General features: G+C 35.5%; 6 protein-coding genes across 6 annotated transcripts; 2 read left to right on the top strand and 4 right to left on the bottom strand.

The window, feature by feature from the left end:
- Positions 1–14: 14 nt before the first annotated feature.
- Positions 15–3,276, bottom strand: LOC133784840 (uncharacterized). Its single transcript, XM_062224113.1, has 4 exons — positions 3,133–3,276; positions 382–2,052; positions 121–303; positions 15–26 (listed from the first exon to the last, which is right to left on the bottom strand). Exons 2-4 carry the CDS (start codon positions 1,033–1,035, stop codon positions 15–17), a joined length of 849 nt encoding a protein of 282 aa, XP_062080097.1. The 5' UTR covers positions 1,036–2,052; positions 3,133–3,276.
- A 1,492-nt stretch (positions 3,277–4,768) lies between these two features.
- Positions 4,769–5,290, bottom strand: LOC133781894 (auxin-induced protein 15A-like). Its single transcript, XM_062221005.1, has one exon. It carries the CDS (start codon positions 5,100–5,102, stop codon positions 4,800–4,802), a length of 303 nt encoding a protein of 100 aa, XP_062076989.1. The 5' UTR covers positions 5,103–5,290; the 3' UTR covers positions 4,769–4,799.
- A 744-nt stretch (positions 5,291–6,034) lies between these two features.
- On the bottom strand, positions 6,035–6,680 carry LOC133781895 (auxin-induced protein 15A-like). The gene has a single exon (XM_062221006.1). It carries the CDS (start codon positions 6,583–6,585, stop codon positions 6,307–6,309), a length of 279 nt encoding a protein of 92 aa, XP_062076990.1. The 5' UTR covers positions 6,586–6,680; the 3' UTR covers positions 6,035–6,306.
- Positions 6,681–8,437: 1,757 nt separating this feature from the next.
- LOC133783879 (auxin-responsive protein SAUR24-like) lies at positions 8,438–9,123 on the top strand. Its single transcript, XM_062223482.1, has one exon. It carries the CDS (start codon positions 8,652–8,654, stop codon positions 8,931–8,933), a length of 282 nt encoding a protein of 93 aa, XP_062079466.1. The 5' UTR covers positions 8,438–8,651; the 3' UTR covers positions 8,934–9,123.
- Positions 9,124–9,754: 631 nt separating this feature from the next.
- On the bottom strand, positions 9,755–10,391 carry LOC133781888 (auxin-responsive protein SAUR22-like). Its single transcript, XM_062220995.1, has one exon. The coding sequence runs from the start codon at positions 10,275–10,277 to the stop codon at positions 9,981–9,983; it is 297 nt and encodes a 98-aa protein (XP_062076979.1). The 5' UTR covers positions 10,278–10,391; the 3' UTR covers positions 9,755–9,980.
- A 2,315-nt stretch (positions 10,392–12,706) lies between these two features.
- Positions 12,707–13,922, top strand: LOC133784839 (uncharacterized). Its single transcript, XM_062224112.1, has 2 exons — positions 12,707–12,883; positions 12,963–13,922. The coding sequence occupies exons 1-2, from the start codon at positions 12,707–12,709 to the stop codon at positions 13,920–13,922; spliced, it is 1,137 nt and encodes a 378-aa protein (XP_062080096.1).
- The last annotated feature ends 8,081 nt before the right edge of the window (positions 13,923–22,003 follow it).

Raw genomic sequence — 22,003 nt, 5'->3', positions numbered from 1 at the left:
TATAAGACAGCTTGTCAATGATATCTCTAACAACACCCAATGTGTCCCAGAAAAGTTAATTGGGGTAAACACTTCGTCAATGTCTTTCCAACTCCTTTTGAAATTGTTATCATCACCTACCAAGTAATCAAGCACTTCTTGTGGCCAAATGTAGCATGATTTGATTTTCTTCTTGTTGAATTGTTCCCAATGTGGTTCAAAGAACTGTTGGAACATAGAATCCACGATGGTGAATCTTTCGGAGTAAGTCTTCTTGTAAGTGTACACTCGTTCTTTCATCAATCCTAAAGCTGCATCAATGTGCTGCATGCCAAATATTATAAGTATATATACATTCAAATTATATATATTTTTAAAAAAAAATTATTTCAGTAGTCTTACCAGTCCGTCCAGCCATGTATGTGGTGTAAGTAGCTGAATAAACCATTTCGCAGTGCACGAACCAGCCAAGAGAGAAATAGGCTTATCATTCTTTTTTAAACCAATTACCCATTTCTTAAAACGTCTCATTTGCTTTTCGTCATATGGCTGTAGGGGATTAATTTCACAAGGATCAGTTACAATTGTCTTTGCTTTCTTTTTCTTCTTAGTTGGATCAGTAAACTCGAAACCAAAAATTCTTTTCGTTGGAACCCTCCTTCTCTTGAATTCCACCCCAGCCATATCTTCAGGAGATACCACCTTACAGCTAGGGCTATCTTCTCCAACAACGTGCTCCATAATAAATGTATGGTGTGGTGAAGCAAGATGCTCATCTGATAATGAATCCTCAAAATCACTACCTTTACGTTGCGAGAGCACTAATTCAATTAGATAATCCAACTTCTCCTCCATTCTTTGTTGGTTACTTTTCAAAGTGTCAATATCAGCTAACAACTTTTCATGGTGGGTGTTAATTGGAGTTGGTATCTCTTTCTTGTCTTGCTCGTGACGATGCCCATCTGCTACATCGGGCTTTGTGGGAGATTCCTCACGTTCTTCCCTTTCAAACTCCAATTTCACATCATCGTCTACAAAGCTAATAACACGTCCCATGAGTAGTTCATCTGGTCCTTGAATAATAGAGTCATGAAATTCTTTCTCTTCGGGTCTTGGATTGAGCGTGGCCTTCACAAGATTCTGCAACAAAATAATAAATTAATAAGGTATAAACATTACTTATAAATCACAAACTCAAATAAAATCTTAACGACTTGCACTTTTTTTCTTAAATACACCTTCAATATCTTTCTCTTTCAGCATTTTATGCGCTGACCAGCTAAGCATTCTTGGAAAGGCCAGGGGTTGTTGATCAGCAAATGCAGAGAACTTTGTGAAAATTTCATAGGCCCAATATTGCAGAGCAATGGCATAACCATAAATTGTGTACTGAGGTGCTGGTCTTTTTCTCTTTTGCTCAACATTCTTCAAGTATTTATTCCTTAGCCTTTCCATATCTTTTGCCAAGCCGAATAATGTCTTCTCGTACGATAATCTCCCCCAAGGATAGTTGAAGAAGTCATCTTCATTTTCCACGATGGAAAGGACATCAATAAAGCATTTCTTCTTTGGTTCACTAGGTAATAAAAGAGAGTCTACCAAAAAACATAGACCTAATTTCCATACGTCTTCTTTCACATCGCACCTTTTGAATCCATCTTCCAACTCTTCAGAAGACAAACATTCTTTATTGTTCAAGTATGTCTGGAGAAGTCTTTTACTCTTGGTCATTTCTTTATACTTTGCCTGATCCGGAGAAATTCCACAATTCAATCCAGTGATCAAACCAAATTCACTAATTCCAAACCTTGTATTCTGACCACAAATATTAAAATTCAAGCAGTATTCGTTCTTTCCTCTACCAACAACTCTCCTAAGCAGTAACTGGTGAATAATAACTCCAAAATATTGTAGAGGCGGAGCTAAGAAGAATTGCTTGAATGGTGACTGTTTCGCTCGTTCCAACAAGTCAAATGTCGTGAACTTCGCTATTATTGTACTCATAATGCTCCCTCCCCTATACGCAGCCTTTGCTGGATAATGCCTTTCAGTAGGAAGCATGAGGAGTGACATCTGAAAAGGTAAATTAAATAAGCGCTTAATACGTAACTCAGATATATTCACACTTTCTTCACATACGGTTCACACATTATTTACACATGGTTCACACATGGTTCACGCATAGCTCACCCAAATTCACACCAACCTCACATAATTCACACACAGTTCACACACAGTTCACACACAATTCACACACAATTCACACATAGTTCACACACAGTTCACACATAGTTCACACACAGTTCACACATATTTCCTCAAAAGTTCCCAAAATACAGTCCCATTCCTCATTCTAGTCAACCTTTTCTTGGTTATATTAAAGAAATATATGTATATATATATTCATGATTTCAGCCGAGGCCATACCATAATACACATCACTTAGAAATTATTTCAACACTTCAAAATAAGACAGTACAATTTGATATTGACAGTATGTACAAGTTTCTCATCATACTCTTGCCTCACTACAAGGAAATAAGTCTAATAATGACTTATTATAATCAAGAAAAGGTTCAAGAATCACTTTTAATAGGGTTAGTTAGTGTAGTTTCCTTTTGTAATTCACACATTATTCACCATAAGTTCAAAACATGGTTCACACACCATTCACATCAAATTCACACATGGTTCTCACATCATTCTCACATTGTTCACCATAATTTCGGAACATGGTTCGCACATCGTTCACACACTATTCACACCAAATTCACACACTATTCACACTAAAATCACACATGGTTCACACCAACTTCACTTCATACATGGTTCACACCACAATCACACATGGTTCACACCAATTTCACACATTGTTCACACTGAAATTACATATGGTTCACAACAACTTCACTTCACACATGGTTCACACTAAATTCACACCACAATCACACATGGTTCACACCAATTTCACACATTGTTCACACTGAAATTACATATGGTTCACAATAACTTCACTTCACACCAAATTCACACTAAATTCACTCCTTATTTCCCAATTAAAACATGCCTCAAGTAGTTAGAAATTTAACCAAAGTACAAATTCAAAATAAACAAAGGAGTCATAATAACAACAAGGGATCCCAACAACAATACCTTGGGCTAGGGTATCGGGCTTGCAAGGGGAGTGTGGGGTCTTAGGTGTTGTAAACCTTGGGCTCCGGCGACGTGGGCTCCGGCGACGTGGGCTCGACGATATGGCTGAAATGTGGGTGGGTTCGGCGTCGGGACCAAGCGGAGAGGATGGGTTCGTGGGTTCGGGACCAAGCGTGTAAAAGGGGCTGGTGGTTGTGGAGATGATGACGCAAGTGGGAGGAGGGACGAGGTGGGTGTTGGCCGGAGTACCATCGCAGCTTCGACGGGAATAAATCTGGGTTTGGGAGGGAGGGTTTTCAATGGACGAGAAGGGGGAAGGGGAAGAAACTAGAGTTTTATTTGGGTTGTTTAACAAAAGGGGTAATTTTGTCTTAAAGGGTTAAAAATGTGAAAAACTTTAACTAAGGGTTAGAGTTATAAATATAGGGCTGAATAAGGTTAGTTTGTGGAGTTACCCATTCCATTATATATTATTTAGGAGTGATTATTAGTTACTAAATTTTTATGGTAAGTTTTTTCAAAAATAATTTTTTTATTGAAAGAATATACATTATATTAAAATTACGATCATATAGTATTTAATACAATAAATTTATCTATAAATTAATTTTTTAATTACTTTTATATCTTTATGAATTTACATATATTGATTAAATAAATAAATGATAATTTAAAAACAAAATGATAAAATTAAATAAATTATTTTTTCTCTATATTTTTATTTTTTTAAAAAAATAAAAGGGTAAATTTTGACTTCTTGAAACAGAGAAGGGTTGAAAAACAAGAAGATTCAAATCATATTAACGTAAATACTTTTTATCCATTTGTTACAGAACAATAAAACTTCTAAAAGAAATGAAGGCTCGTCTTGCCCTGAATCTAATATCCAAACACAATAAACTGAATGATGATGATTGGAAAGGTATGGTGTCATGACTCGTGAGAACCACATGGATTTTTCTTTCTACACTATTAATCATTAAATGGATTTCCATAAGATAAACATCATCGCACACCACTTGGATAATTTCTAAGTGACTAATCAATATATCAACTTGAAAAATTAGTTGGTTGAAAAATCACATGGATTTATGGATTAGAGCCATTCTGGCCACCTCTTTCATGGCCTACAAGTTTTCAATGGTTACATGGGTTATATGACCTACCAGGTGATGTTGTTCTGTAATACTAACACAGCAACAGCTAAGCTTTAGTTAAAGTTCCTCTGTTCAGTACATCTAGAAACTTTATAATTATAACAACAGAATATTATTTATTGACAACATGAATTAGATTAGTAATTTCTATGTATATGTAATGTCTGGGAATAAGATCAAACTTCGAAAGTGACTGATTTGTCAACTAATGAGAGAGACTATAGCCAAATTACTGCATAATTTTGAGTCCTGAAGATTAAAACATGTTGCCATGAATAAAAATGAATTGGATGGAAATAAACAACAAAATCTTGAAAGAAATAGAAAAAAAATTAGTTTTATAGTAGTACGAATAACATGTTTGATAACATCCTCTATACATTTCTCACTCTGGGAGAAAGATTTCACTCCTCAAGGAAAAGAAAATAAAATGTAAGGTGGGAAAAAAAATGTTCTATATTGTTCACTCTACAAAAATGTTTCAATGAATCTGCATCATTTTAATCAGTTTCATGAAATGTTCAGATTTGAGATGAGCTCAATAAATGCATCTTCTCTACAGGGAATCGTTAGGCCTCCCATTGGATGATCATAACCATATTCTTCTTCAGCTTGGATAAGCAACTCTTGAAATAAAGGTTGGCTTAAGAATGACACAGGAACAACAAACCGCTTCTTTTCGTTCTCTCCAACATAAACTGCTAAATGGCCTTTAGGGACATCTACTGCCATTGAAGCTGCTTTGCTTGAGTTGGACAAAGATCGTCGAAGCAATTTCTTAGCTGGAACTACTCTTGGCAAACTGAAACCCATAGTGATTGATTTATGTAGAGAAGGAACAAGAATAGATGAGAATGAAGAATGGAGAGAAGATCTCAAAGAAAGTGGAAAGCTTTGGTTATGTGATTTGTTGGGTTGATGGTTAGCTTCCAATGTTATGCTTATTTATATTTGAAAAAAAGTAAAGGAAGGATATCATCTGTTGGCTTGAATGAGTGGTGGATGGATTAAAGCTTAATTAAGGAGACACCATGTCCATTGCAAGGCCTTGATGTTTTTTTGGACCCGCCAAAAAAATGTTTATTGCTAGCAACCATTCTTGAATGACTAAATACAGACATTTTGATGTGGACTATTGAGAAATATTATCTTAGTATATATAATCACATGTAATGTCTTAGCCGGCAACTAAACATGAATATAATGCAAATAATGGTTTTGTTTGTACAGCTGCAAACCAATCTTTACAAGTTTTGCCAACCCAATTTTACAACCCCAACCCAATTTCACAGCCCGATTTTAACAAAAATTGGATTGCTCTTTTTATCAAAATTAGTACAGGTAACAAGTTTTTATGTAGTTAAAGGTATCCCAATTTAGTTAAAAGTAAGTTAGGTAACAAGTTTCGTTCAGATTCTGGTAGTTAATGTTATGCATATGGGTCAACTAGTGAAAATGAGAATTTGTTATATAGAATTTCTATCCTGCATAAAATTAATTATAAAACCTACCTGGGATAGTAGCAAGTATTCTCTGTTTTGACTAAATTAGATATCATAAAACTGTAATAAAAACAAAAAACACTTCTAATAAAGCTGTAAATCCAATACAGATTAAATTATTGAAATGGATATGACTCCAATACTCAAACGTAAATTTCTTCAATATTTTTGCCCTTGGTCTATAATTTTATCCAATAAATAATGAGTCATGTATACCTGAATGAGAATATACATAGTATATAATAAAAATCAAACACTTATAACTAAGTATAAAAGTTGGGTGCTGTTATGTGACAATAATAGAATGGGATATAGACATAAATGAAATAAACATTAACGGTACAATTGATTGAAGAATAAAGTGTAGTACTATTCATTTATCTTGATCTTAGGGACAACTTTTTTTGTTGATCCCCAAGAAAAAATATTTACATGGTATTGGCATTGTTTTCCTTACAAAATTGTAACAATCATTTTTGTTAGAGATTGTCAATAGTCAATGTGTATGCCATTCTTTAGGCATTCAATCGAGAAATGAGATCGATGAAGGCATCTTCTGTGCAGGGAATTGTAAGAGCTCCCATTGGATGATCGAATCCGAATTCTTCTTCAGCGTGACTTAGAAAGTCTTGGAATGAAGGCTGGTTCAAGTATGCCACGGGGATCACAAATCTCTTCATTCTGTTTTCCCCAACATAAACTGCCAAATGTCCTTTTGGGACATCTTTTGAACTTGAAAAAGGTCTCTGAATTAGCTGCTTAGCATGAACTATGCTTGGAAATCTGAAACCCATTCTTGTATATGTCTCTAAAGGAAAAAGAAAGAAGAAAATGTGAAGAAAGAAAATAGATCTCAAAGGGTTTGTAAGGAAAGCTGAATACTTGAGAATGTAAAAGTTTGAGGTGCAAATGATCCCAATCTTATATGTATATATACACATTCAAGACCCTTGATGTTGATGGGATATTGGGGTCTATTGACATCCTACTCATCAATGCTTATGTTTTATGCTCTCATAGTTGTGTGGTCATAAACCTGTATGTCCAGCTTGTTGAAAAGAAAGTAGAACAGCATCAGGTCCTACAGTCCTTTTCTGATTTGGCCAACTCAAATAATATTCATAAATATAAATAAAAAAAGGGTACAGATTGTTACATCCAGGAAGCAATGATACCTTCACTGGTATCACAGAACATGCAGAGGTACATTTTTGTTCATTATTTCTGTTTTTGTGATTGAGATCTCTATTTGATGCCTAAATCTTTCATCTATTTTGAACATAAATTGTATAATGAAGTGTCCAAGACATGTCCCCTATGTTAAAAGTCATTACCGTATCTAGAATGCTCTAGAATTCTAGAATGTTCTAGAATATACTAGGAAGAACATAGAACATTCTAGAAAGTTCTTGAATAACTTAGAACTAATTAGACAATAAAGAAAGTTCTAGAAACATTTAGAAAAATGAAGAAAGTAGTTAAATAAATTATAAAGTTAGAAAATTCTAGAAAGATGTAGATGTTTCCTTGGTAGCCTATAAATACAAATGTAATGTGTGTCCAAGTTAGTAGCAAAGTGAGTGTCCCAAAAGTGTGTAAAAAGAGTGAGTACACAAAGTGCATCTAAAAGTGTTCCAAAGAGTGTAAGCTAGAGTGTTTAGTGTGTGTGGTCAAGAATTGTAATCAAGTCTTGGTGTAATTACTTCTGTATCAATAAAGTAATTACGTTTTCACGTGTTGTGGCGTCCAACACCCTACAGCAAGGGGCCACATATTTATACCTACAAAATAAGAAATCGTCTTCTTTATGATATGATGTTAGGTGACTGGCTTTTTTGCTGCATTAATGGCCTTGTCATCATCAACTATGCTGTCATTGCCCATTTACCGGTTGACAAAGAAGATTTTCTGATAGTATTTTATTTACAACCTCTCTCTTCCTTGCAGGCTACTCATTATGTTCTTTGTCATTGCCACATAAATCTGAGGTTTGTTTTCTAATGAATAAGAGTCTTATGTAGGCTGTGCATGCCTTTCAATACGCTTTTACCATTTGATGTGATGAATAGTTATTCAACTATTTTTAGTAATACATATAATGAATGTATGTATATGTAATAGGTTGTGCTGAGGTAGTTTGGTGCTGGGACTTGGTTGAGATTATGAAACATCAATGCATGAAGTTGTCTTTGAGATTATCTCAGAAGAATTTGGTTTGACTGAAACTATAACCTTATTAGAAACTCCTACTTGAAATTAAATAATGAATTTGGATAGAATACTTATTAAGATATTCGTTTATTTTTTTAAAAAAAAAAATTTATTTAAGAACATTATGAGTGGCCTATAAGCAATGAATAGCACAACTAATTAAGAAGAAGAAACTTTGTCCCATAATGCAGCAATAGCTATTGAAAGATCAGATAAAGACTTCACATTAAGGGTTGCTTTAGTTTTGATATGAAAATGTGTGTCCCTGTGGATATGAGACATGCCTAACACATCTAATTACAAGTGTTTTGTTTTGAGTTAGTGTGGTGGGGCTGGGAAGAAGAGTAAGAAAATTGCAGAGAAAACTTGAATTGGTATTGTATTTGTATCTATAAAAATGACTAGGAAGACAACACCATGTGATTGCACAAGGACAATTCAGCTAATTTGCTTTCTAATTTTGACCATTCATTAGACCCCATATCGATCTTATCAAGTGTATTATTGATTATAAATACACACAAGACTGGGATCTATACCATCCCAAGTTCTCAAATTCCCAGATTAAAAGCTCTCCTTGCAAGTTTTCTTAGATATCTCTGCCCACCTTTGCTTCATTCTTCTTCTTTTAGACACTCTTATTACAATCATGGGTTTCCGCTTTGCAAGCTTAGTTCATGCCAAGCAACTCATTCAGAGGCCTTTTTCAAGCACAAAAGATATTCCAAAAGGATTTTTAGCAGTTTATGTTGGAGGTGAGAGCAGAATGAAGAGATTTGTGATCCCTGTGGCATACTTGAACCAGCCTTCATTCCAAGACTTTCTAAGTCAAGCTGAAGAAGAATTTGGATTCGATCATCCAATGGGAGCTCTTACAATTCCCTGCACAGAAGATGCCTTCATTGATCTTATTTCTCGCTTAAGCTCCTAGTCTGATGAGTTTAGATACCTATAGATGATAACAGCTAACACTAATTATTGTTACAATTTTTTAGGCAGACAATGCCATATACATTGTATATATTTTTTCCTTGGGACTAACAAAAAGTTGTCTCCAAGATTGATACAAATGAATATTATTGGAAATTTTCTTCCATGAATTCTGTGTGATTGGAACTTTTTTTTCTAAGGAATCCTTGTCCATGTTCTTGGTCTACATTCATTTTTGGCATTTTCAAAACCAAAAAAATTAAAGCACAAAGTACTAAGAAATTGAGTGTATGTTTCATCATTAATGAGTATACTGTATTCAAAGCTTCAGAACAAAATTATATTTCAAATTCTTGAAAGAAGTTGCTTTTCTTTCTTTAACTTAATAATAAAGAAAGGCGAAGATTTTGACTATAGTCATAAACCCATCTTGCTAATTTTATTTTATTTATTTTCGATGTGAATTATTGTATGCAACTAATTGTTATATCATTTAACTTCCAGTCTCTAAATCAAAATGGTATAATTTTTGGTCATTGATTCAAGAATTAAAACTACACACTATTAAAGAATACATTGATTTAACTTATTGTCTGTATATGGGGAGCTTATAAGGATCTGAAATGGCCCGATATATGATCAACAACTGAAAAATTACATTCAAATTTTTGCTGAACTTATTCAATTACTTGCCTTTGTTATTTTATAAGAATCTGCTAGTCTTCTTAAGGATGAATGCTTTAAATTAGTACTATGTGTGACTTATCAGATAAAGGCCATGGCTTTTGAAGCTGGTACAGCTGCAAGAGATATTATTTGATAGAAAATGGCGGTGTAAGCAAAACAGAACGAAGTATGACACGAAGAGATGAATCTTTCCAAAGATCTCAGTTTAATTTCCAATGAAAGGAGAACATGTAGACTCGAGTGAAATGAGCAATTTCTATATACAACTTTTACAGGTAGTCAAGCAATTTCCTTTTCGGGATAAAAGTATATGATCTACAAAATTGTTTCTGCAAAATTATGTTGGTTCTATGATTTACAATCAATTCAACTGAGAAGTGAGATCAATAAAGATGTCTTCTCTACAGGGAATTGTGAGTCCACCAGTCGGATGCTCATATCCGAATACTTCTTCAGCCATACTTAGCAATTCTTGAAATGCAGGCTCATTTAGGTACGAAAGAGGTACTACGTATCGCTTCTTTTGCTCCTCTCCAACATACACTGCAAAGTAGCCTTTTGGGATGGTTTTGGACTTCAAATCAGCTTCTTTAATGCCCGAAGGTGATCTTCGAAGAGCCTTCTTACCCTGAACAAAACCAGGCAATCCAAAAGCCATGTTGATCTTCCTATGTATTTTCTTGAGAAATGAGTATGGGGTTCACAAAAATATTTTCTAGCTGGTGTAGGGAATGTTAGGACTTGATGATTTAGCTGAGTGGTTATGTTACCTATATATATATAGAGAGAGAGGAATGGATTCATATGGAGAAGTTTACATTTAAGGCTTATGAATAACTGGTTCTGAAGGCATTTGGGTACGTTTGGTATTTGGCGGAGCCATTAGCGTTTGAAAGTTCACATGGCTTTGTCTCTCCAAGTCCAAAATCAAAGTTTTGTTATGACGGAGACATTATTACATGTGATCTGTCTAAGCATTAACAAGAGAACAAAGAACAACAGAGCCCACTTGTAATATAAGATTTGCAACAAGGAAAATACTATGTGAATATGTCAAAATAGAATTGTATAAATTATGACATAAACGCTGAATTCCTTAATGTTAATTAAGTATTTGAATCTTTAGCTTTGAGATTGGGCACAAGTCAGAGCTTTGTAGTCCTCAGATCGTTTTCTTGTTTTTTCTTCTTCCTTTACACTTATACAATTATGGGTTTCATTAAGAGATCTTTCTCAAGTACAAAAGATGTACCAAAATGCTATTTATGCATGTCATGAACAAATCGTTTTTAAACAATTCTGATCAGTAAAGAAAATATATTAATTATTATGAATGAAATATAAAAACCATGAATAAAATGTTAAAAGAAATAAAAAAAAGATTTTTTTCTTACTCTTGTATCATTCTATAAGGATGACAAATTACGGAAAATAATTTTGCCGCTTTCTACGGACACTTTTAGTGACGCAAATAAAAATTGCGCCTGGAAAAGTGTTCAATTAATAAATGGTGTTTGTAAAATCTATTAGCTGAATTAGGAATTTGATCATAATTTTGATAATCCATAAATAATTTATCGTTAATCCAAAATAGAGTATAATATTTATAAAATCTATTTATTATTGTAATTATATTGTTGGAAAATTTATATTTTATATATAATAAATAGCCAATTTAGGCTAATGTGTGAATGGAAATTGATGCCTTAAATGTGGTCAATTGATAGTTGCTAATAAATGCAGATTTGGTCAATGATGTAATCACCGTAATAATGGTGAATATTCTGATTGATATCAGAAATTATGGTAAAGATTGTGATTGATCAATATCACTAATTTTGTGGGATTTTTGGCATTAATTCCCTTGTGTCCACACTTGGTATTCCACCCCATATGAAGCCTATAAAAGGAGGCTTCACCTTTCATTCTAGGGACACCAACAAATAGAGTCACTCACTAAAAAGCTCTCTTGTCTTCTTCTTCTTTGTTTTTCGTAAGTCTTAAGGTGATAGAGTGAATGTATTAATCCGAGTTCGCTGGAGTAGTGAAAGTGGTGTATTCCTCTACTCGTTAGTCGTTGTATCCTGGGAAGTGGTTGCTCACGTATCCTCTAACACCAATCAGGTAGAGAGGGCAAATCTGCTTTAAGGAAAGTGTGTTTTACGTGCCTCGGCTTTCTTTTCAATTACCAGTTTTATAATTTATTATTTTATATTTATTTTTTCTGTTCTTCAATTAATAAAATATTATTATGTTTGTTAATTTTCTCCATTCTCTTTATTTAAATTCTAACAATCTTAAAGCAGATTCATTTTGGAGAAGATCAACAGGTTGAAGGACATATTTCTTTCGTTATAAATAAATTTTGGTGTATTTTTTTTTCCATTTATATGTATATATACTGTGAACTATTGATCTCGGTTTCATTACAGTGTTTTCAACCACTTCATATCATATATATTTATATATAAAGTTTGTATGCATGATTATGTTTTCTGTGACTTCTATATATATATATATTATGTTTGATTATTCGACATATTATTTGTCATATTCTTTTGTATCAATTTATGTTTGATTTATAGTATTTATATACTTTCTTTCTACATATCTGTTTTTCCTTTAGGATATCTTTTATATTATGCTATAAATATGTGTAATTTATGATACAATGTAATTAGTTTCTTTTTTTAAAAAAAAAAAAATTGTTCTGTCATCCTTTCTCTGATTTTATAATGATATATATTGATTTGATTCTTACCTTTTACATTATTTACACATGATCAATATAACTTTTTTATTTTAATTGTCTTCACGTCCTTAAAATCCATATAATTTTATTTATGTTATTTTTGTATTTTGATGGCCAGCTATATGCTCTTAATGCCTCATGTTTAATATTTTTTTTCCATGTTTGATTGTATAAATGCTTTTATTATCTCATTCGGATCTCTCTAATTCAATTAGTTTATGCGATTTTTTTTATAGTTTTAGTACTGTTTTAGGTAGTGAATACATATTTATAAATTATCATATACTATTGTTTGAAACGTAAAATAACTAAATTTTGTCTAACACCAATCAGATATGGCTGAAAATATGGATGTCATTGCTACTGGAAGCATTGAAGGATCTCCCCGAACTCCAGCTTCAACCACCAAGGACCAATCTAAGGGTCAGGTTGTGCAAGTTTCGGTACCATTGGTACCAACGGTCTCAACGGTTCCTGTGAACCATAATGAGAAACCGGATAAGTTCACTGGGGTGAACTTCAAAACGTGGCAGCAGAAAATGCTTTTCTATCTGACAACATTGAATCTTGTGAGATTCTTTCTTAAAAGAGGATCCTCCCTTTATTGGAGAGGATGAGATAGATGTGCAAACTCAGCAAGCAATTGACGCTTGGAAGCACGCTAAATTCCTGTGTAGGAATTATCTTCTGAATGACTTATCTGACACTCTGTATGGTGTGTACAGTGTGAAGAAAACAACCAAAGAATTGTGGAACTCTTTGGACCACAAATATAAGGCTGAAGATGCTGGCACCAAGAAATTCTTGGTTGGTCAATTCTTGAACTTCAAGATGGTAGACTCCAAGAATGTGATAAGCCAAGTGCAAGAGCTTCAATTGATCATCCACGGGATCCATGCTGAAGGAATGGTTTTGAGTGAATCATTCCAAGTAGCTGCAATTATTGAGAAGCTACCCCCTGCATGGAAAGACTTCAAGAACTATTTGAAGCACAAGCGAAAGGAAATGAGTGTTGAAGATCTCATTCTCAGACTTCGCGTTGAAGAGGATAACCAAGGTAATGAGAAGCGAACCTTGAATCCTAATGCTGCCAAGGCAAACTTGATGGAGCATGATAGAGGCTCAAAGGGGAAGAATCCTAAGCACAAGCAAGGGCCCAAGTTGGGACCGAAATGTGGAGTTGTAAAGAAGCCAAAGTTCCAAGGGAAGTGCTTTAACTGTGGCAAGATGGGACATAAATCATCTGAGTGCAAATTGCGCAAGAAGAAAGGCAATGAGACCTATATGGTGGACGCGATATCCCAAGAGGTCGCTGAATTAGACTTATGTGTCGTGGTCTCTGAAGTCAACCTGGTGGATGAGAATCCAAAGGAATGGTGGCTCGACACTGGAGCTACTCGTCATATATGTGCAAGCAAGTCAGCATTCTCTGATCTGACTACACTAGAAAATGGAGAGAAGCTCTACATGGGCAACTCGGCAACCTCTGAGATAAAAGGGGAAGGAACTGTCTTCTTGAAGATGACGTCTGGAAAGAATGTCAAGCTGTAAAATGTACTGTATGTGCCTGACATTCGTAGGAATCTGATATCTGGAACTTTGCTGAGTGTACATGGGTTCAAGATGGTGTTTGAATCTCAGAAAATTGTACTCACTAAAGCGGGTGTTCCTATTGGGAAGGGTTATGTAAAAGAGGGCATGTGGAAGATGAATGTAATGGCTGTTAAGCCAAATGCTGTTATTGATAATAATAATAAAGCTAGTACTTCTTCTGTTTACCTTCTTGAGTCTTCAAATTTATGGCATGGTAGACTAGGTCATGTTAATTATAATTCTTTGCGTAGATTAATTAACTTGAATCACATACCCACATTCAATATTGATTCAAAACATAAGTGTGAAACTTGTGTAGAAGCGAAATTAACCAGGTCATCGTTCAAAACAGTTGAAAGAGACACTGAACCCCTTGATTTAATTCACAGTGATATTTGTGATTTAAAATTTGTTCAAACAAGAGGTGGTAACAAATACTTTATTACTTTTATTGATGATAGTACAAAGTATTGTTATGTGTACTTGCTAAAAAGCAAAGATGAGGCTATAGAGAAATTTACTCTCTATAAGCAAGAGGTTGAAAATCAATTTAATAAGAAAATTAAGATGATAAGAAGTGATCGTGGTGGTGAATATGTAGAACCATTTAGTGAACTTTGTGCACAAAATGGAATCATTCACGAGGTAACACCACCTTATTCTCCTGAATCCAATGGAGTGGCAGAACGGAAAAATCGCACTTTAAAAGAGATGATGAATGCCATGTTATTAAGTTCTGGATTACCGCAGAACATGTGGGGTAAAGGTATTTTGTCAGCTAATTATCTTTTAAATAAGATTCCCCGAAAGAAAGATCAAAAGACACCATATGAATTATGGAAAGGTAGACAACCTTCATACAAATACTTAAAAGTGTGGGGATGTCTGGCTAAGGTGATTGCACCATTGCCAAAAAGAATGAAAATAGGTCCAAAAACAGTAGATTGTATTTTCATTGGTTATGCACAAAATAGCAATGCATATCGATTTCTTGTACATGAGTCTAAAAACCCGGACATTCACAAGAATACGATAATGGAATCAAAGAATGCATCATTCTTTGAACATGTATTTCCTTGCAAAGATAATGGGGTTGGACCAAGCTCTTCTAAGCGAACATCTGAAATGATGGATGATCGAGAACAAGAAGAGGAAATTGATGAAGTCCAAGTAGAGCCAAGGCGAAGCAAAAGGGCAAGGATAGAAAATTATTTTGGACCAGATTTTCTAATTTATATGATAGAGGCAGAACCTCGAACATATAAAGAAGCTGTGAGCTCTATTGAAGGTCCTTTTTGGAAGGAAGCCATAAGGAGTGAAATTGTTTCCATCCTGCAAAATCATACTTGGAAACTAGTTGACCTTCCTCCTGGATGTAAACCTTTAGGTTCCAAGTGGATTTTCAAAAGAAAAATGAAAACAGATGGAACAATTGATAAGTACAAGGCCCGATTGGTAATAAAAGGTTACAAACAACAAGAAGGCTATGACTACTTTGATACTTATTCTCCGGTGACGAGAATAAATTCTATCAAGATGATTTTGGCAATTGCTGCATTGCGAAATCTAGAAGTCCATCAAATGGATGTAAAAATTGCCTTTCTAAATGGAGATCTTGATGAAGAAATATACATGGAACAACCCGAGGGTTTTGTAGTTCCAGGGAAAGAAAGGAAAGTTTGCAAACTTGTTAAGTCACTATATGGACTTAAGCAAGCACCAAAGCAATGGCACAATTTTTTTTTTTTTGATAGTGTCATGATGACAAATGGATTTAAAATCAATGAGTGTGACAAATGTGTGTATATCAAAACCACAAACGAGGGATACATCATTCTATGTTTGTATGTAGATGACATACTCATTGTTGGAAGCAACCATCGAATGGTTAAATCCACCAAAACAATGTTAAACTCAAGGTTTGACATGAAGGATATGGGACTGGCTGATGTAATTTTAGGGATAAAAATTATAAGGACGCCAGATGGACTCAGTTTGAGTCAGTCACACTATGTGGACAAGATACTTGACAAATTCGGTAAAGATGATTCTGGAATTTCCAGAACACCAATTGATACAAGTCAGCATTTATCCAAGAATAATGGTGAAAGTGTGTCCCAAGTAGAATATGCTAGAGTAATAGGAAGTCTAATGTACTTGATGAGTTGTACTAGACCAGCCATTGCCTATACTATAAGTACTTTGAGTCGATTCACGAGTAATCTAGGTGTTGAACACTGGAAAGCAATTGCAAGGGTACTTAGGTACTTAAGGTATACTCATGACTATGGGCTAAACTACACCAGAGATCCAGCTGTGCTTGAAGGATACAATGATGCAAGTTAGATATCTGATATTCATAACTCAAAAGGTACTAGTGGATATGTCTTCACTCTAGGTGGTGCAGCGGTTTCATGGAAATCTTCGAAACAAACTGTAATCACTAGATCTACAATGGAATCTGAGTTTGTTGCTCTGGATAAATGTAGTGAAGAGGCAGAATGGCTACGTAATTTCCTAGAGGATATTTCAGATTGGCCTAAACCTATGCCTGCAATATGTATATATTGTGATAATCAAGCAACAATTGGCAGAGAAAAGAATGTTCTATATAACGGTAAGTCAAGACATATACGTCGACGACATAATACCATTAGACAATTGATCTCAACTGGAGTTATCTCAATTGACTATGTGAAGTCAAAAGATAATATTGCGGATCCGCTAACCAAAGGGTTAAATAGAGATCAAGTTGAAAAGACATCAGAAGGAGTGGGACTTAAGCCCAGAAGAAATAAGGTAGATATAAAGGAAAACCCAACCTAGTTGACTGGAGATCCCAAGATCTAGGTTCAATGGGACAACCTAATTATATAAACCTTGTAAGATCACTGTGGGGACTAACCCTACCCATTCTGTTGATGAAACAGTGATTCCTGTTGTGGAAAAAGGATAAGCATTAAGCTTTTAATGACCTTTATGCGTCGGAAGTCCGAATGGGGCAATGCGGGATTGTTCTTAATTAAGAGGTCACCTATGTGAGAGAGAAGTGGGGCCGCTTCAAAGGAGAATTGTGGGGGCTAAATTCTCTAAAACCTCTCGCAGAACCAGGCGGATGTTCATGGCCAAAATGAACATAATCATGAGAACCGATATGATGCCAGGAAGATATCTGTGTGAGATATATCATCATTTACATCAACAGCAGATAGTTCAAAGACATCGCGTCCACTGATCAGCTAGTAAGGTAAATATATTTTCACAAGGGAAGGTTCAAAGGTTAACACCCACCTATCCTATGCAGGTATCTACCGTAGAATTCTATCACGGTGTTGAGTCGAGTCGAGTCTTGTCAATTCATTGTGAGTCTTTTCTCTGTGTATTCCTTATCGTTGATCAATTTCATTCATGTGGGGGATTGTTGGAAAAATTATATTTTATATATAATAAATAGCCAATTTAGGCTAATGTGTGAATGTAAATTGATGCCTTAAATGTGGTCCATTGATAGCTGCTAATAAATGCAGATTTGGTCAAGGATGTAATCACCGTAATAATGGTGAATATTCTGATTGATATCAGAAATTATGGTAAAGATTGTGATTGATCAATATCACTAATTTTGTGGGATTTTTGGCATTAATTCCCTTGTGTCCACACTTGGTATTCCACCCCATATGAAGCCTGTAAAAGGAGGCTTCACCTTTCATTCTAGGGACACCAACAAATAGAGTCACTCACTAACAAGCTCTCTTGTCTTCTTCTTCTTTGTTTTTCGTAAGTCTTAAGGTGATAGAGTGAATGTATTAATCCGAGTTCGCTGGAGTAGTGAAAGTGGTGTATTCCTCTACTCGTTAGTTGTTGTATCCTGGGAAGTGGTTGCTCACGTATCCTCTAACACCAATCAGGCAGAGGGGGCAAATCTGCTTTAAGGAAAGCGTGTTTTACGTGCCTCGGCTTTCTTTTCAATTACCAGTTTTATAATTTATTATTTTATATTTATTTTTTCTGTTCTTCAATTAATAATATATTATTATGTTTGTTAATTTTCTCCATTCTCTTTATTTAAATTCTAACATATATTACGTAACAACTCATAAATAAACCAGCAGAAGACCTTAATGCATATACATATCATATCAGCCATATACAAATATAATTTATATAAATATATTCAATTTTGATGGTGCAGAGAAACATTCTTCAAAGGAAGATGACAACTATTAAGACTTGTAAAATAGAACGAATTGAATGAAGAAAATTATCATTCCTTGCTAACAAATGACTACATATGAGTATATATACAAGTGAGCAACTGAGTACAACAGAAAGAACAACAGAAAGCATAGGACAAATAACAGAACTAACAGTGGTAACTAATGCAGTTACAAGACAGTTACAGAGGTGCCCTACCAGCCCCCCTCAAACTCATGGTTGAGAGAGACTCAACAGTGAGTTTGCCATGAAGAACAGGGAACCTTGAGCTGGAAATGGCCTTTATAAAGCAATATGCAATATGATCAAATGCTGGTACATGTCGAACTTCCTGCTATTTTATTGAAACTTTTTCCTGAACAAAGTATAAGTCAAGCTCGATATGCTTAGTCCTAGCATGAAGAAGCGGATTAGAAATTATAGCATTACTGTGTTGAGGTTATCACACCAGACCACAGAAGGACGAGGGAGACCAATTTTGGGTTCACTGAGCAAGGATTGAACCCAAGTGAGTTCAGCTGTGATATTTGCAAGTTTTCAGAAACTCTGCTTCTGTAGAAGACCTCGAAACAGTTTGTTGTTTTTTTGATTTCCAGGCAATCAAATTAGCACCAAGGAAGATACAAAAACCACTTGTGGATCGTCTATCATCGGGATCAGCAGCCCAATCTGCATCACAAAATCCAACAAGATTAAGAGAGGGAGACTTTTGTAAGTGCAGACCATAGTCAATAGTGCAAGGGAGATACCTCAGGATTCGTCTCACTGATGTTCAATGACTTTGTAAGGGATTTTGCATGTATTGGTAGACCTTATTTACACTGTATGAAATTTCTGGTCGCGTGACTGTGAGGTATTGTAGGGCCCCTACTATGGAGTGATAGTATTTTGGCTTCATCCCAAAATTTTAGAGGCATGGAAGCATGTGCTAGTAGAGACAAACCACATTCAACCAAATGTCTATGATTTCTTTCTACAATACCATTTTGTTCATGTGTGTGAGGGCAGGATATTTTATGCAAAATGCCACTGGCTTGTAAAAACTGATCAAATGCTTTAAATTTACCACCATCATTAGATTGGATGGCTTTAATTTGTGTGTCAAATTTTTTTTCTACTTGGTTTTTGAAGACTAAAAAAGTCTGAAAAGCTTCAGATTTGGATCTTAAGAGATACAACCAAGTATATCTACTATATGCATCAACAAAGCTAATGTAGTAGGAGTAGCCACAAGATGAATGATTTGGTGAAGGACCCCATAGGTCCGTATGTATGAGCTGCAATGGTTTAGTATAGATGGTTTTAGAATTAGGAAAAGGTAATTTATGAGACTTTCCAAGACAGCAAGCATGACAAAACTCAAAGGCATTTTTATCGATTGAATGAATATTACATTTCTGTAGTATAGACTTTACAATTTTTGAAGACGGATGGCCTAATCGACCATGCCAAATCTGAAACAAAGACGGAGTTGTAGAAACAGAAACAAAGGCTTGAGTTGGGCATGAATGTGAAGTGGAGACAATGTAACGTCCCAAATTTCCTAATAAGGCTTAGGGCCTTGATTAGGGGGCCAGGATGGCAAATTATGGAATTATGTGATTATATGATATTTATGTGTATTATCATGTGATTATGTGAATATTATTATAATATGACTTGATGTGCATGTTTAGGTGTATTAAATATGCATGTGGGCCAATTTCCGTTTAATTGGGTAATTTTCATAATTTGGCCCGTTACGAGTATATTTGGCATATATGTGGTATGTGTGTGGTACTACATTATTATATGGTTATGTTTGGGTTACTCAGCACAAGACGATCCTAGGGAGCAAGCTAGTGGGAAAGTCACAACGGGATCCATACTTGACTCAGAGTGAGTCAAGGAGTATATAGGGTATTTAGCACATTACCGAGATATTGGGTAATAGGAATGATTATTTGATGATATATTGGGAGTTAGTAAGACCAAGGGGAAATTCTGAGAATTTTGATTATTTTACCCTGGGGGCATTTTTGAGACCCCAAGCATTAGGATTTGCTTGATGTTACTTAAGCTCGAAGTAACTTGTCAGAATTATAAAAGAACATTCAGAACGTTTTTTCTCTCTCCCGTTCCTTTTTTGACACCCGTTCGCATTTTCAAAGGAAACTCGAGTTTTAGGACTCGGATTCAAGCAAGGATCGAGGCATAGCCATTCTAGGGAAGATTAGAAGCTTATTAGTTGTAGGATTTATTTGGGAAACGACTCAATCAGAGGTAATCCGAGTTTTAAGTTTTAAGTTTTCGAGTTTTTAAGTTTGAATTGGATTTTATGTTTTGATGAGTTTTTGGATGGTTTGAGACTTGAGTTTTAATGATTTTGGGAAAATAGGATGTTTGGGAACTTTAATTTTGGGATTTGGTTATGTTTGGATAGGTTTTTGGAGGATTTTAAATGGGAAAAAACGTTGGAAATGGTTGAATTCGTGGTCAAGTCGCGACCTTGTTCTAGCAAGTCGCGATCTGGATGAACCCAGAACCAGGAGGAGTCTACCTGGGGGGTGCGCCACGACTCAAGGGGGGCCAAGTCGCGGCCCACACCCTGAAGCCCAGGCAGAGGCTCTCTGTCAGGGGGGCAAGTCACGACCCGCCTATGTAGTTTTTCCCAGATTTGGTTTTTAATCGTGGGAACTTAACTCTAAGGGCTTGGGATTGATCCTACCACCAAGTTTGGTAGGATTTGACGTCCATGAGGCTAGGACTCGGTCTGGAAGTATTTATTTACTCGTTTTTTGTGGGATTTTATATTATGGTTGTGACTAGGTTGTGACTAGGGGCTTGGAACAGGATCGTGCTTGAGGGTCATTTATTGGTAACCGGTGCATGGATCATAGGTAAGAAAATTGCACCCAGTATGTGATGCATGTGATGCATGCGCTACATGTGATTATGGCATGGCATGAATGTAAAATATGGAACTGATCAGAGCTTGAGTCTTTGTAGATGTGCAGGATTATGATTACGTTTGTGATAGTTGAGTAAGCATGTTGAATGCCTTATATTTGGATATTTGACATATGATATATGCCTGGTTGCATTGCTTACTTATGAGTGGCACTGACTTATCAGTTAGAAATGGTAACGGTGTTTAGTACTGGTCGTGAAGCTCTGACTTATCAGTCATGATCGGCAATAGTACTGAGCGTTGGTCGTATGGAATTGACTTACGAGTAAGAGTGGCATTAACATATTGAACGCAGAGCCGAAATGATTAAATCTAATCAACATGATCATTAAATGCTTGACCGACCCATTGGTCGAAGAAAACTAAAGCGCTTGGCTAGTCTAAGGCTAGTCTAAGGCTAGTTACTCAGAGCCAAGGCTAAAAGGCTTAGGTGACTGGAAAGTCAAATGGCTTAGGGCTCATGTCCCCAGATATAGACTCATTAGTCATCTATTCAGGGTGCATGCCCCCAGTGCCCCAGAGGTAGACTCATTAGTCATCTATTCAGAGCGCAGGTACCAAAAAGATAAACTTGATAGTCATCTATTTAGGGTGCATGACCCCAGATTGGCTTGACAGTCATCTACACAGGGTGCAGGACCCCATAATCATTTATTTAGGCTTGCATGCATGCATAGATAGGGTTATTACTGCTAGGCATGCTTATTATAATTTGGTGACATGTTATTGTTTGCTTATGATCATATTTGAGTCTTCTTGCTGAGCCTCGGCTCACGGGTGCTATGTGGTGCAGGTAAAGGTAAAAGAAAGTTGGACCATCCTTGAGTTGGAGAGCTTAGCTGACGATGTGTACATATGCAGCTGCTCGACCACC

This window comes from Humulus lupulus, chromosome 6, assembly GCF_963169125.1.
Source record: "Humulus lupulus chromosome 6, drHumLupu1.1, whole genome shotgun sequence".
In the NCBI taxonomy this organism is placed as follows: domain Eukaryota; kingdom Viridiplantae; phylum Streptophyta; class Magnoliopsida; order Rosales; family Cannabaceae; genus Humulus; species Humulus lupulus.
Note: the sequence above shows the minus strand (reverse complement) of the source record. Positions and strands in the feature narration are given on the sequence as shown.